This window comes from Lotus japonicus, chromosome 4 (genome assembly GCF_012489685.1).
Source record: "Lotus japonicus ecotype B-129 chromosome 4, LjGifu_v1.2".
Lineage (NCBI taxonomy): Eukaryota > Viridiplantae > Streptophyta > Magnoliopsida > Fabales > Fabaceae > Lotus > Lotus japonicus.
This window is the reverse complement of record NC_080044.1, coordinates 16316134-16329694: the sequence shown is the minus strand read 5'-3', so window position 1 is coordinate 16329694 and position 13561 is coordinate 16316134. Positions and strand designations below refer to the sequence as shown.

General features: G+C 36.3%; 3 protein-coding genes across 3 annotated transcripts; 1 reads left to right on the top strand and 2 right to left on the bottom strand.

Annotated features, from left to right (window-relative positions):
* Positions 1 to 511: 511 nt before the first annotated feature.
* LOC130711872 (uncharacterized) lies at positions 512 to 1619 on the bottom strand. Its single transcript, XM_057561647.1, has one exon. The coding sequence runs from the start codon at positions 1249 to 1251 to the stop codon at positions 730 to 732; it is 522 nt and encodes a 173-aa protein (XP_057417630.1). The 5' UTR covers positions 1252 to 1619; the 3' UTR covers positions 512 to 729.
* A 1327-nt stretch (positions 1620 to 2946) lies between these two features.
* LOC130713713 (uncharacterized) lies at positions 2947 to 4288 on the top strand. The gene is made up of 2 exons (XM_057563512.1): positions 2947 to 3899; positions 3988 to 4288. Exons 1-2 carry the CDS (start codon positions 3593 to 3595, stop codon positions 4011 to 4013), a joined length of 333 nt encoding a protein of 110 aa, XP_057419495.1. The 5' UTR covers positions 2947 to 3592; the 3' UTR covers positions 4014 to 4288.
* A 6578-nt stretch (positions 4289 to 10866) lies between these two features.
* LOC130715573 (CASP-like protein ARALYDRAFT_485429) lies at positions 10867 to 13309 on the bottom strand. The gene is made up of 3 exons (XM_057565689.1): positions 12912 to 13309; positions 11342 to 11474; positions 10867 to 11251 (listed from the first exon to the last, which is right to left on the bottom strand). The coding sequence occupies exons 1-3, from the start codon at positions 13040 to 13042 to the stop codon at positions 11057 to 11059; spliced, it is 459 nt and encodes a 152-aa protein (XP_057421672.1). The 5' UTR covers positions 13043 to 13309; the 3' UTR covers positions 10867 to 11056.
* Positions 13310 to 13561: the final 252 nt, after the last annotated feature.

The following is a 13561-nucleotide window of genomic DNA, read 5'->3' as shown; positions in this document are numbered from 1 at the left end:
AAAAAAAAAGAATTATCTGTTCAAGAAGAAAAATGTAGGTTTTGAAATACAAGAGAAGCTTCGAGAATTTAAGTTTCAAAATAAAAGGAAAAACGTGTTGAGAGATTCAAATCTCTAACATTTGAGGGTTAATGTGGATAAAATCTTACCTGCCCCAATTTTTTCCTGTCATAAACCCACGAGATCCCCGACATCAATTGTCCTTATTGCATTATAAAAAATATTTGGATTTATACAAATTGTTCCAAGTAATTACCTGTTCACCACCTCATAAGGAGGAACAAAACAATTACTCGTAAACCTTTCTTTTAATTTAAGGATCATTCATTATAGATGGCTAATCTCCTCCGCAATCATGCAAGACAAAATCACGAGTTTGTGAAAGTCTCTTATCCTTGAAATGAAAAAACGAATCAATTTATCGATGAAAAACACAATTTAAGCCGAAAATAAATATATACTAGTTTGGTATAATAATCAATAAGCTAGTTATGTCTGCATCATGTTCATGTGAGTAGCTGCAAAATTTCTTTCTCATTTAAATACTATGTTACAATCACAAAATCCAGAAACCTTAAAAAAGGAAAAGAAACGAAAAAGACTCGTCCTATTCTATTTTCTGGATCTGCTAATCTAATCTAATCACCTTTACAATGTCAAAAAGTTAATCATTTTTTTCCCCATAATTAATTTAATCACCGGCGACAATTTTCCCTTCCGAAACTACCCCTACTCCGGTATTGTACTCAACGCCGCCGCAAACTTCCCTCTTCCACCACCACCACCACTTCTACCACTCCTTCCTCTCCTCAACGCACCAACAGAATTATCGACGGAACCACCATATCCCGGCGCCGCTCTCCGGGCAGCCTTGACATTCCCCTCGCCGGAGAACATCACAACCTGTTTCCGGCGAGGCCCACATTTATCACCACCACCACCGCTCTTGGAGAGCGCCGAGCATGCCTTCACCGCCAGCGCGGCGAGCTCCACCGCCGGTAAGGGCCGGTCGAGGCGGGACATCGGCAAGGCGAAGTAGAGCTGGCCGGGGCACAACACCTCGTCCTCGTGCACCGCCGTGACGACGTCGTCGAATCCCAAATCGTCAGCGTCGCAAATGAAACACGCCGGAAACATCTGTAGAAGGTATGAAACCCGAACCGGGTAGGAGAATTCCTGGAGGCTCCCGTCGTGGACGACGACCTTCGCCGTCTCAACCGTCGATGGATCGAACGAACTGCAATTTCCCATGTTGATTGTGGAATCGTTTGTTGAAACTCAGTGAGTCGGAATGGGTTGTGACTCGGGGGTGTGAAGGAGGAGGTGTATAAATATTGAGTTTGTTAGGAAAACGGGGGAATAGCGTGTGGTGAATGTTGCTATTTATAGGGAGGAGGAGGAGACTCACGAGAGAGAAATCGTGAAGTGTGATTGCCACGTCGGATAATTGATTTATTGAAAAAAGAAAAATGAAGGTTTTGAAAGAACGTGGAAATGAGGGGAATTGGCATTTACAGGCTGGAGACAGGTTGTGCTTTTCTTTTTCCGGAATGCTATTTACCGAGAGAGGAATTGCAATTTGCCAACGGGTTTTGTGTGTTGTGGAGTTTCTTGCTTTGGTTTCCAAAGCTTTATTATTTGAGTTTTTTATGAATAAATTTTTATTTGTTAGTGAAAATGGTATAGAAAATAAAATTATAAGTGAAATTAGTTGGATTATTTTTTATTGCATTTCTTATTTAGTGAAATGGTGAGAGTGATTTATTGGATGTTATTCGTTAGTTTGAAGTCTCCAGTGATGTCTTCGCCATTGTTTGATGTCTTGAAGAAGTTATTTCTATTGTTATTCGTCTCTGAAGTATTTCTCTCTCTTTTTTTTTTTGGTTGGAAGGAGGGACTAAGCCCAAAAAGAGAAACTACACACGGGTAGAGTGTGGGAAAGACACTCTCAAAACATAAAAAAGAAGCAAGTTAGAGCACCTAGGAGGTGGACGATCTAAGATATGAGAACCCAACTCTAAATCATGAGCTAAGCTAGCTAGCTCGTCAGTAACCTGGTTTGCTTCCCAACAGATGTGAACAAATCTCATGTCCCAATCCCTCGCCTTCCAGGCACAAATATGTTGCACTAGACCAGCATAAGGATGATGAGTGTTGCAGCCCCCATTGATGAGGCACACAACCACAATAGAGTCACTTTCCACTATAACTCTACGACAGCCCATCTGCCAAGCTAATGGAATAATCGTGAAGACACCCCACAACTCAGTCCAAAAAACATTCGAAAATCCCAAATTCCGGCAAAAACCAATCACCCACCGGCTCTGGAGTATTTCTTTCAAGCATACTTATCGTGAGGTAAACTTCTGTATTGATTTTTCGGCTGATTTGAGATTGGGCAAGCAGTGTAATTTCTTTTAGTGATCTCTCCTACTTCAAGATCTTTATCACTGCTTGCTTCGGATAGAAGAAGTGCAACTTATCTTTATTTTGTTGGTTGTTTTGGTTCTTATTTCAATATAAAAAAAATTGCATTTCTTAGCTTTCATTTATTATTTTTTCCTCTTTTTTTCTTTTTTATATGATTTTTCTTCATTCTAAAGACAAGGAAATAAGTAAATAAAATTTTGAATGGATTATTTTAAAAAATTAAAAAAATTTTGATTTAATTACAAAAATGTAATAATCAATTGGAAGGAAATGAGTGAAATTGTTTTTTTAGTTACAGTGTGTGGGACTGTGGGTGCTTCTCGTATGAAAAAAATGCTGAATGCTGACTGTGTATGCGCTCAGTGCATGTGTATATGATTGAGACGTGGTAGAGTTAGTAAAAACATTAATTACCACTATGTTAGCTTCTGTTTGGGTATAATTGTAAACTTTTAATATCTAAATATATAAAGTAAATATATAATACATGGGTCGAGTTAACATTAACAAAAATGGGAGTAAAATCAAACCAGGTATAATACATGGGTCGGGTTAAAATTATAAGGCAGCCCGGCCCAGCCAAATTTCCATACAAGCCGTAGCTTTACTGTACTGTGCCTCCGCCGCTGCCCCAACTTCCTCCTCCCTCCGTCGTCGTCTCTTCGCTCTCCTTCTTCTTCAGTCATGTCATTCCTCCTCCGTCTCAGAAGAATCCCCACTTTCACAAACCCAAACCCTTCTCTTTCTCTGCATCCACCCCCAACCACCCCTCCCCTTCCCTTCTCAGAGAACTCAGTGAGGCTGTCAAAAACCTCCATGCATCTGTGCAAATTTATGTCACCGGCCCAACCGGCACCGTCCCTTCCTTCAACTCCGACCCAGCGTCCTCTACCCTCTCCTTCGTCCCCCCTTCCTTCAACTCCGATGAAGATTCCGACGAAACCTCCACCACCTTGAACGACAAGCTCCAGCGGTTGAAGGAAAAAGCTTTAGCCTTGAAGCAGAGGAAGGAAACTGATGGAAAACGCATCTCCGAGCTGTTCGAAGCCAGGAAGCCTTCCTACCATGAGATCGTCCAGTGCGTCTTGCAGGCGGAGGAACGCCGGCGCCGCCGACTCCCGAGATTGATAACTTAATCATAAAGTTTACCAGACAGAAGGAGATGACAATGGAGATTGCTGACCTTTCAAAGGTGTTGACAAACTCAAGACTAGCTTCATTCTATGAGATTGCCCATGGCATGTCCCAGATGAGGAAAGATTTACCAGACAATGATGAGGAATTGGGGAAGATGTGGAATGAGTTGAGGGATGGGTTGATGAGGGGTGTGAGGTTGGAGGTGATACAGTTTGAGGTGTTGGCCAAGGAGATGGACAAGGAACTAGAGCATATCCAACACAACATTAACAACTACTTTATTGTTCGCGACAAATGCACCTGCACTAATGACCAGATTTGCGGGGCGCACGGTATGGTTTTTATATATCCATTGTTGTTGAAGAATTGAAGGATTAATAATGGCTGACTTACTCACTGCATTTTTTTTCATGTATCTAGTGGGGTTGGTCAATCCGAATCGCTGATGTATTTAAACTTGGCGGCTCGTGGATTTTAACTTGTGATTAGTGAAAGCGCGGAAACAAGATTAACTTTTCAAACTGCTGCTGTATTTTGGAAGGAGCGGTCAGCACAATACAGTATTTGTCTAACCCTAATGTGTCCATATTTCTAGTTATTAGTTATGTATGTATCAGGATTTGATGAACTTGGTTTGGGCATGTATGTAGTATTATATTACTGAGGTTCTGTTCTGTTGCACAATTGGTTCAGTTTAAGTATTATATTATCAATTAGATAAGTTGGCTGTCTTATATGTTTCATTGGTTTGCCTCCTTGAATTAAATATTTGGTTTGTCTCCTTGTTTTTCTGCATGTCTTTTGCTGTGAGATCGATGAAGGGGCAGGTCAAGTATAAAGTGGAATTTGTCCTCTTGTCTTGGCTTACCCATTGATGTTTAAATGCCTTTTGTCTCCTTCCTTAATTTTGAGGCTGCTAGCTTTTTCTCTATGTATTGATGTTGGCTACTAATTTTGCTGCTGTGTGTGCCCAACCCTTTATGTGTTCTGATTTCCTTGTATGGCCATATGCGGCTAAACCATTTGTAAAATATAAGATAAATAGGACCACTTTTTCAACTAGTAACCATTGAGTGAAATTGGTTCCATTGGCCTTGCTCAAGTCAGTATTAGAAGAGCAGCCCTTAAATGCATCTCAAAAATTGAAAACATACAACACATACCATAGTTCTAAAGTTGTAGATCTATGCAAGTTATCAAAATTTCAAGTTCATATCTTAAGAGTGTGTTAGTCAGGATTACAAGAGCATGCACTTAAATGCATCTCAAAAATTGAAAACATACAAGTAATACAACACATACCATAGTTCTAAAGTTGTAGATCTATGCAAGCTATCATAATTTCAAGTTCATATCTTAAGAGTGTGTTTGGATGAAGTATTTTGAGTGGGGAATGTATTTTTATGGAGGAGTTTAATTGAATCTTGTTAAATTCATAAATTGCCATGTTTAAGAATTTTGAAAATGTAGCATTTTTCTCGGGTAATTTTTTTAAGCAAAGATTGGGTATTTGAAATAACACCTCAAACAAGGGGATTTAAAAATCCTTGTTCTTCCCCAGCTCCTCTCGACCTCTGTCTCACACTCTTTCAGCCTCTTCTTCTTCTATCATCTCATGTGCTTGGTCTCTTCTCATCAAATCAAATTCTCATAACTTTTCCCCTCCACTTCCACTGTTCTCTATCCTCTATCTTAGAGGTCCTTGATTCATTATTTCATTTATATATTTGTTTCTCTATTCTCTGGAAACTTAGTTTTATCGTTTGAAGTCCATGAGTTAAGAGATGCATCTGCGTCTTCTTCTGCAGAAGCTATCCTTGCTGCAATTTCTGGTTCGTGTGCTTCTTCTAATATTATATTTATTGGTTTTGCTTAGATGATAAAACTTGGTTTATAACTTGAACCTTGTAACCTCTTTTGATGTGCTTGTAGCAGAAGTTCATAATATATCCGTAATTATGTGTCCAAATGCATGCTCTTTTGAATAGTTTGCTTCCATATGTAGCATGTGTATATGTTGCTTTGTTTCAGAGGAACTCTAGCATAATACAACTTAACTCCTTTTAATTTATTATTCTGGCTTTGGTGGTGGATGTTGTTGTTGTGCTTATTTACATGTATGGCTTAGAACTGATATAGTATATTACCTTCAAAACTGGTCATCCTTGTTGGTAATCTGCTAGAAGGAGAAAAATAAGGTTCTACGATTTTTTATCTAGATTCTACCTTATCCCATTGAGTTAGTGTAAAGCATTTTGAAACAGTTAAAGATCCCGCGTTGTTTTGATATACTACAAACCATTTCAAATCTAGGGACTGTTAGTTGGGTGAAGATGACAACACCTTGCAATTTTCCCGTTATTATAAAGTCATCTTTTATGATTCCATCAAATTTCATGTCTCTATTCCAAGGATCCGGCTGGTTAGGAACTTCATTAATGAGCATTTAATGAAGAAATTTTAATTTTCTGATAAATAATACACCCTCCGGTCACATATATAAGCAAAAAACACTTTTTAGGTACATTCATTTAATGAATGACTAGATACATTCATTAAATGAATGTACTTAAAAATTGTTTTTTGCTTATATATGTGACCGGAGGGTGTACTACACTAGACATTTATTCTGTTCTACATACTCTTTGTCTTTTGTCAAATGGAAGTGTAACAAAAAGTACTAATAAAATTTGTGTTCGAGAATTATTTCGCTAATTTATTTATCAAAAGAAGCTCCACTCGCACACCATGAATAGATATGATGTTTTTATTTTATAATCTTCAGCCACACCTTTAGTTGCCCAACAAAGTATCCTTCTATTAACCAACTTGGGTTTACACAACCGGTTAAAATCCTGTATTCAACTCTCACATATCTATAGGCCGGGGTTTAAATTTCTTACCGTCATTTAAAATCAAAATCCTAGTACGTGGGCAACCCTCCTAAGGGCATTTGACACTCTCACCTATTAGTGGGTCTCTGGTTCTTTGCTAGTTTTTTAGTATGTTACTGACGCCCTTTCCAGTAGCACACATGTCAAAATATTATTGTGTCACATAAGATCAGGGTGTTTTTACCAAATATTTTCCATTAAGTGATTTAGACAGTTTTATATAAATCATATAAAAGATCATATATATATATATATATTTATATTGATGCAAAATTATTTAATGTATCATTGATATTTGTTAAGAGATGTATTGTACACTTGTTAAACTTACGAAGATAATACCTTCTAATTATATTCTTATCAATGTTCAATTTTTATAAGTAAAGTTATTATGTACTGTAAAAGTATTGCTCGCATGAGTTTTTTCTTCTTTTTTTAGGGCAAATCTTGCTTGAGTTGAATCTGAGAATCTCCACATATGAGTGGGTGATCCTTCATGACCTTGAAACCACTTTTGATGTGTTTGTAGCAGAAGTTAATAAATGTATCCCTAATTTGTTGTCCAAATGCAGGCTCTTTTGAATAGTTGACTTCCATGTAGCAAGTGTGTTTTTTTTTATAAGCAGCAAGTGTGTTTGTTGTTTTGTTTCAGAGGAACTCCGGCATAATTAAACTCTAGCACAAGTGGTGGCTGTTGTTGTTGTGCTTCTTTACATGTATGACTTAGAACAAATATATATTTACTTTCAAAACTTGCCATCCTTGTTGATAATCTGCTAGAAGGGGAAAATAAGGTTCTATGATTTTTATCTAGATTCTACCTTATCCCATTGAGTCAGTGTAATGCATTTTGAAGTTGAAACAGTTAAAGATCCCGCGTTTTTTGATATACTACTTACCATGTTCAAATCTAGGGACGGTTAGTTGGGTGAATATGACAGCAACTTGCAATTTTCCCATTGCTCGTTATTATAGAGTCAGCTTCTATGATTCCATCAAATTTCATGTCTCCATTCCAAGGACCCGGCTGGTTAGGAACTTCATTAATGAGCATTTAATGTCACGTAAAGCAATTTTATCGATGCATAGAACTTTTTCTCCTTTATTTTTCTGAAAATTATCTATTCTTCTGCTCTTTATAGTACTCTCTTTGACTTTGTCTTATCTAAAAAAAAAACTCTCTTTGACTTTGTCTTTTATCAGATGGACAAGTGTATCAAAAAGTAATAAAATTTGTGTTCGATAATTATTTTCTCTAATTTATTTATCAAAATAAGCTCCCCGTGCACACCATGAATAGCTATGGTATTTTTAATTTTATTTTATAATCCTCAATTACACCTTTTGTTGCTGTTGGGCCAGATAAAGGGCCAAACAAAGAAGATGGTTAAAATTGGGGGATAAAACTCCACATTAGGCTTTAAAGAGTAAACCATAAGTGGACCAGACACCACATCTTTCACCCAAAACCTTAAGGCAATGGGTGTATGGGTCCTCACACTTATAAACCACTCAAACTTATCCTTAACTTCTAATGTGGGACTTACTCACACTTGAAAATTCCCAACATTGTTGCCTACCAATGTTTTCATCTATTAACCAACTTGTGTCAACCTATCACAATTCCAAGTTAAACCTCTTCATAGATTGAGAGTTTGAATCCCTTATTACTGTTAGTAAAACCTCAGATGGTGGATAACCCTCCTTAGAGGATTCTCTGACGCTCCTACTTATGAGTGAGTCTCTGCTAATCTTTCAGCTTGCCATTAACGCCCTTTTTAATAGTGCATATGTCAAAATATTACTGTGTCATCTAAGATTAGGGTATCTTTACCCAATATTTACTTTGAGTGATTTAGATCACCTCATATAAATCATATATATATATAATTTTATATTGACGCAAAATTATTTAATTTATCATTGATAAGTGTTAAGATTGATGCCTTGGACATTTGTTAGACAAACTTATGAACATAAGAACTTTTAATTATATTCTTATTAATGTTAAATTTTTATAAGTAAAGAATAGTATCATGCACACTCTGTAAGAGTATTGCTCTCATGAGTTGAAGCTCCACATGAGTGGGTGATCCTTCATGACCACTTGAAATATTTTTCATCCATTTAAAATTTATTAAAAGAAATTAAAAAGTGTTCTGGCTAAAATGTCTTTTAATTCAATTGGTCATGTCACTTAAGAGGACTTATTCACTCCTATTTGTACCTAAAGTGATTAAGTAATGTTATATCCATTGTTGATTTAATTTAAATTATATTTTAATATTAATTCATCCACAAATCTCAAGATAAATATCCTTAATTTCTCAGGTTGCATAAACCTTCACATTGGAAAAGTCTTTTTTTTTTCTTTTTTCTTCCATATACTCTATATAGTATTAGTGTATCTCAAATTGATATTCTATTGCGAACAGAAAAAACTCTTTGGCCAGCCCCTATCGCTTAGAGCGCTGACCGTGAGGCGATGAATTAATCTCACAGCTGTCGGTTGTGGGGATACCTTGGTTAAAAAAAATTGATATTCTATTTATTTGCATCTGCTGAGGAGGAATGAAATTTCGCGGAAATGATATTGTCCAACTTTATAATCATCACGTTATTAAAAAAACTTTATAATCATATGTGCGATATGGTCAAAGATATACTAAATATACCATACATTGTCTTTGTGTGGAAAACATCACGAGACTTGAGAATATAATACACCGACATGACATAGATTAGGATCATTGTTTGTAGTATGATTTAAGTCGTAAAACACAGTATAATATTATGTTCAATGTGTAATTGCCGGTTGATAGGGGATAATTGTGTGATTCATAATCCAATTCATTTAGCATATAGCTTAGATACATCAACACTACAAGATCATAATCTCCATTATTGAGAAGGATTAGCATTCGTAGGGCCCCTAATTAATCAAGCAATCATGAATTTACCCCTAACTTCAACGGTGTATGAATGTTAAAGTAGGGACATATTATGATTGTTATAATCATTGATTCATTTTTAATGAGTCAATAAGGGCGTAGATAATTCCTGGTGGGTATGAATTTGAAACTTTGGGAGATGGTTGGGAGCCAATGCTTACGCAGAAAAATGTTTGTCTTACACATTTGACACTTTTTTAATAGTCTTTGTTGTTGGATGGAATTTTATGCAGAATCTACTAATCGACAGTGATCATATTTAATGAGACTTGCATGACATTTAACTAAAGAATAAATAAAATATGGAATAAACTTCTTTTTTTTTTTTGCTCTAAATGAAACGAAGTTCTAAAGAAATGTGTTTTTTTCTCTTTTTTTTTGCCAATAAAGTTTTTCTTGGTCAATAAAGTTGGTCGACAAGAAAGGTTTTTATCTGCTAGTCCTTTTTCTAGAAATTATATACTCCATTATGGATTTCTACACATGCCAAGAGCCCACCTGCAAATGGAACCTTGCTGATATATTATTTAATGAAAATTAAATAATGCAACAAAAAAGGCGTTGTCATTCAGTTTCACACTTTGTGCAGATATTTAGTTTTTTTGCACATAGTTGTGACTTCTAATTAATTTTTATTGGAGAAAAATGTTCTTCGGTAAAATTAATTTTTCATATAAGTTGCAAAATAAATGATTGGTTAGAAAAAAGAATGAAATTTTGGTGTAAAATTTTCTTCAAAAATAATTTTCACTTGGCTTCACTATGTATTATTATGTATCCTCACTTTTCATACTTATTTTATTAAATAACATTCTGTTTATGCATTCATTTGGACTATTGAACACAAGAAAGTGAAGTTCGAGTAGCTTGGGCAGCATGCTACTTACTCTTGCTTTATTAGTTGATGTTCTAGATTGTAGAATAATTTCCAAGCATGCACGTGTGATTGGAATAACTGTGAGCACACAATCCTAAGCATGCAAGACCAGAAGGTGCGCCTGAGCGAGGGAGAGCGTCAAAGCAGAATCACTTACTGAATGAAAATACGAGGATCCAAACACATTGACTTTCCTAAACCAGGGCCAACTCTAATAGCAATGAGCTAATGCACAGTGCGAATATAATGTAACAGGATGGTGAGAATGTATGAAAAGCTGTTAGCAGTTCTTGCATTTTACACAGGCCAGAACCTTCTTCTGTACCCTCCACTAAGTATCTGTGTAATCAATGAAAACATGACCAAATTATTTTGATCAATTTCTTTTCACTCTAGAGGCTTCCTTGCCTTGAACAAGGCTTATCTCAATTGTCTTATCCTATTTGAAGTATTTTCTCAGCATCATACATCAAAACTTACAGGGTTTTAAATTTTCTGTAGATATTATTATGTATGACTGTGAGACAATGTTAACATGAGGTATTGGAGTTAAGATAGCAGCTAAATCAGAAAGTAGTTGAGAACCAATAGCTGGAATTTTTGTATTTATCTTGCATTCGAAAAATGATTATTACATTGTTGGCTATAGTCATCAGAATTTCATTGTTATGGGAACAAAAAATATCAGGACAAGAACAAATGACTTCGTCATTCGCGCCCCAGTCATGATCAATCTTCCTGTACATATAAACAAGGAGCAAGATATTTTACAGAGAAGGCAAAAGCCAAAAGTTAAACAGACAGGAAGCTGATGAAAGAAACCAAGCCAAGAAGGCCATAGCAGCAGATAACTGATATCTACCACATAACTTCGCCGGGCAATACGAAGCGTCAGCATCAAGCAAAAGATCTGTGACACTGGCCGTTGAACAAGCTGCCGCTAGTGAGAGATATGACAGAACCTGGGGTATACAAAGATCTAAATTATTAGTGCCATGGTGTAGTGTCAAAACATTGAGGACTTAAATCTTGTAGTCATAAATTATACATACCATGTCTCCCAGAAAGACGATCAATATGAGTTTTCGTTGATGTGGTAAGCATTTTATAAAGACGGAATATGCGTCTACGACCAGCAGAGTTATGCTCCAGGAAATTACCAAACCCATGACTGTCACCAAAAAGCTGTGGAATGACATAAACAAAGACAACCTGTAAAAATCTCAAGCAATATGCATGATAACCTAGAAAGGATAAACTCAAGGCATTGCCAAAGCAACATTTGAAACTGGAAAAGTGCATACACCCAGATATTTGACTTCTCGCAGGTATTAAATTCAAACTCTTCAGACAGAAATATGCTCTCTGATCATAATTAAACCATGTTGAAAGTGAGAAGCAGGAGATTTTAGGCTAGCACTGTGGTAGTTATACGAACACTTCGAAATTGCATTACATGACTAATGTAATTAGAAAACAGGATCGCTGAATTGAAGAATCCAAAATTGAAACTTCCTATGAAAATTAACCAAATATTTTAGTTCAACAAAAACAGCTTGAAATCATTTCTCCTACAACAATGCCAAAATGTCTTTGACTTTCTCCAGCGATTTGGTAAAAGACTAATAACATGCTCGGTTTCACGTCTAAACATTATAGAATCACTTCTCTCACAAAATCTACTCCTCCCCCAATTTGAAAATCTACCAAATTTCCTAAAACACACTAACAGACTAATTCAATGTAACTTCTCTTCACCATTTCATGACAAACTATTATACACACTTACTCCAAGCCAAAATCAGAACCTAATAGTATTCACCGTTCACAATAACCCTCCTTAAATTGGCATAAAAGCAATTTCAACACCAAAGCCAGTTTATCTGCATTATTTTGCCTATAATCTGATTCTTAGCAGTGTAGATTACTGCCCCTGGTTCGGGAGGGCTGAAACAATGGATCTCCAGTACACTAATCCAAACAAACATACAAAAGCATTATCCCACTAAGTGAGGTCGACTATTAATTACTTGATAGTTGATCCATATCAAAAGATACAACCAGTTTTATGTTGGCTGCCGTAAACCTAACACAACCTTCATCCTTTACCCGAACTTAGAACCAGCACACTAACATGGAACTCACTAATCCAAACAGACAAAAGCATTATCTCACTAAGTGAGGTCGGCTATATAGATTACTTGATCCATATTAAAGATACAACCGGTTTTATGTTGGCTGCCGTAGGGCTAACACAACTTACATCATTTACCCGGGTTTAGGATTGACTATGACACAAGATAGTTGGACCAATCCAAAAAGTAATGTATTTATCTCTTCCCCACATAAAAACTCTCTGATATCCACCATTAGATTATAAAAAAATCCTTCATTATTTTGATTTCTACAATATTTCTCAGAGTCAATTCTACCATAGCTCATGAAAACACAGGACTCACCAATTACTTGTTAAAACAAAATTAGGGGGCAAAACACGAAATTGATAAAGTTTCATGCTTTGGAGTGAAGTACTGAAAATCAAGACAGACCCAGAATTAGGCATGCTATTAGGAACACGATGACATGAAATTCAATCACAAAAATTAAGAATCAGTGAAATACCAGAAAGCAGTGTAGCCGTAGAAATCAACGCCCAAGCACATGAAGAGAAGGGAAGCGGAGGAAAAAACGGTTTGCCCCAATCGGAGAGCGAAGCTGGCGCTTGTACCAAACGCCCCTGGCAATTCGTCCATTCCACCACTACCATGCAATCCCAATTCCTTCTCATGCTAATTCAATCCCAATCATGGTCGTCCAAACTCCAAACAGTGGTTTTGAAAACAACGCAGAGAATATGAATATGAATATGAATATTATGGTATGATTGTGGATTGAAATAGAATCAATCAAAATGGTGAATTGAATTAGTTACTTTTTGTGCTATGAATATGATAAAGTAGGTGTGGTGTGATGATGTGAGTGTTGTTTGTGATTTCGTCGGCGCTGTAGTAGTACTAGTACTTGGTTGCCTTGTTTCGCATAGGACGTTGGGTCTTAATCATGCTGCCTAAACACTATTAATTTCTACTTTCATTATTGGTGTGTGTGTGTCCCACATTCATCGAATTCGCACCATGTTGCATTTGAATTTTCTAATTTTGTATTTTTTTGGTGCATTTGGAATTTCTAATTACTACTAGGAAAATGTTACACCATAATAATAGTAGAAAATGTTACATCATAAGAGGCAGAGAAATTGAGTGAAATATGAT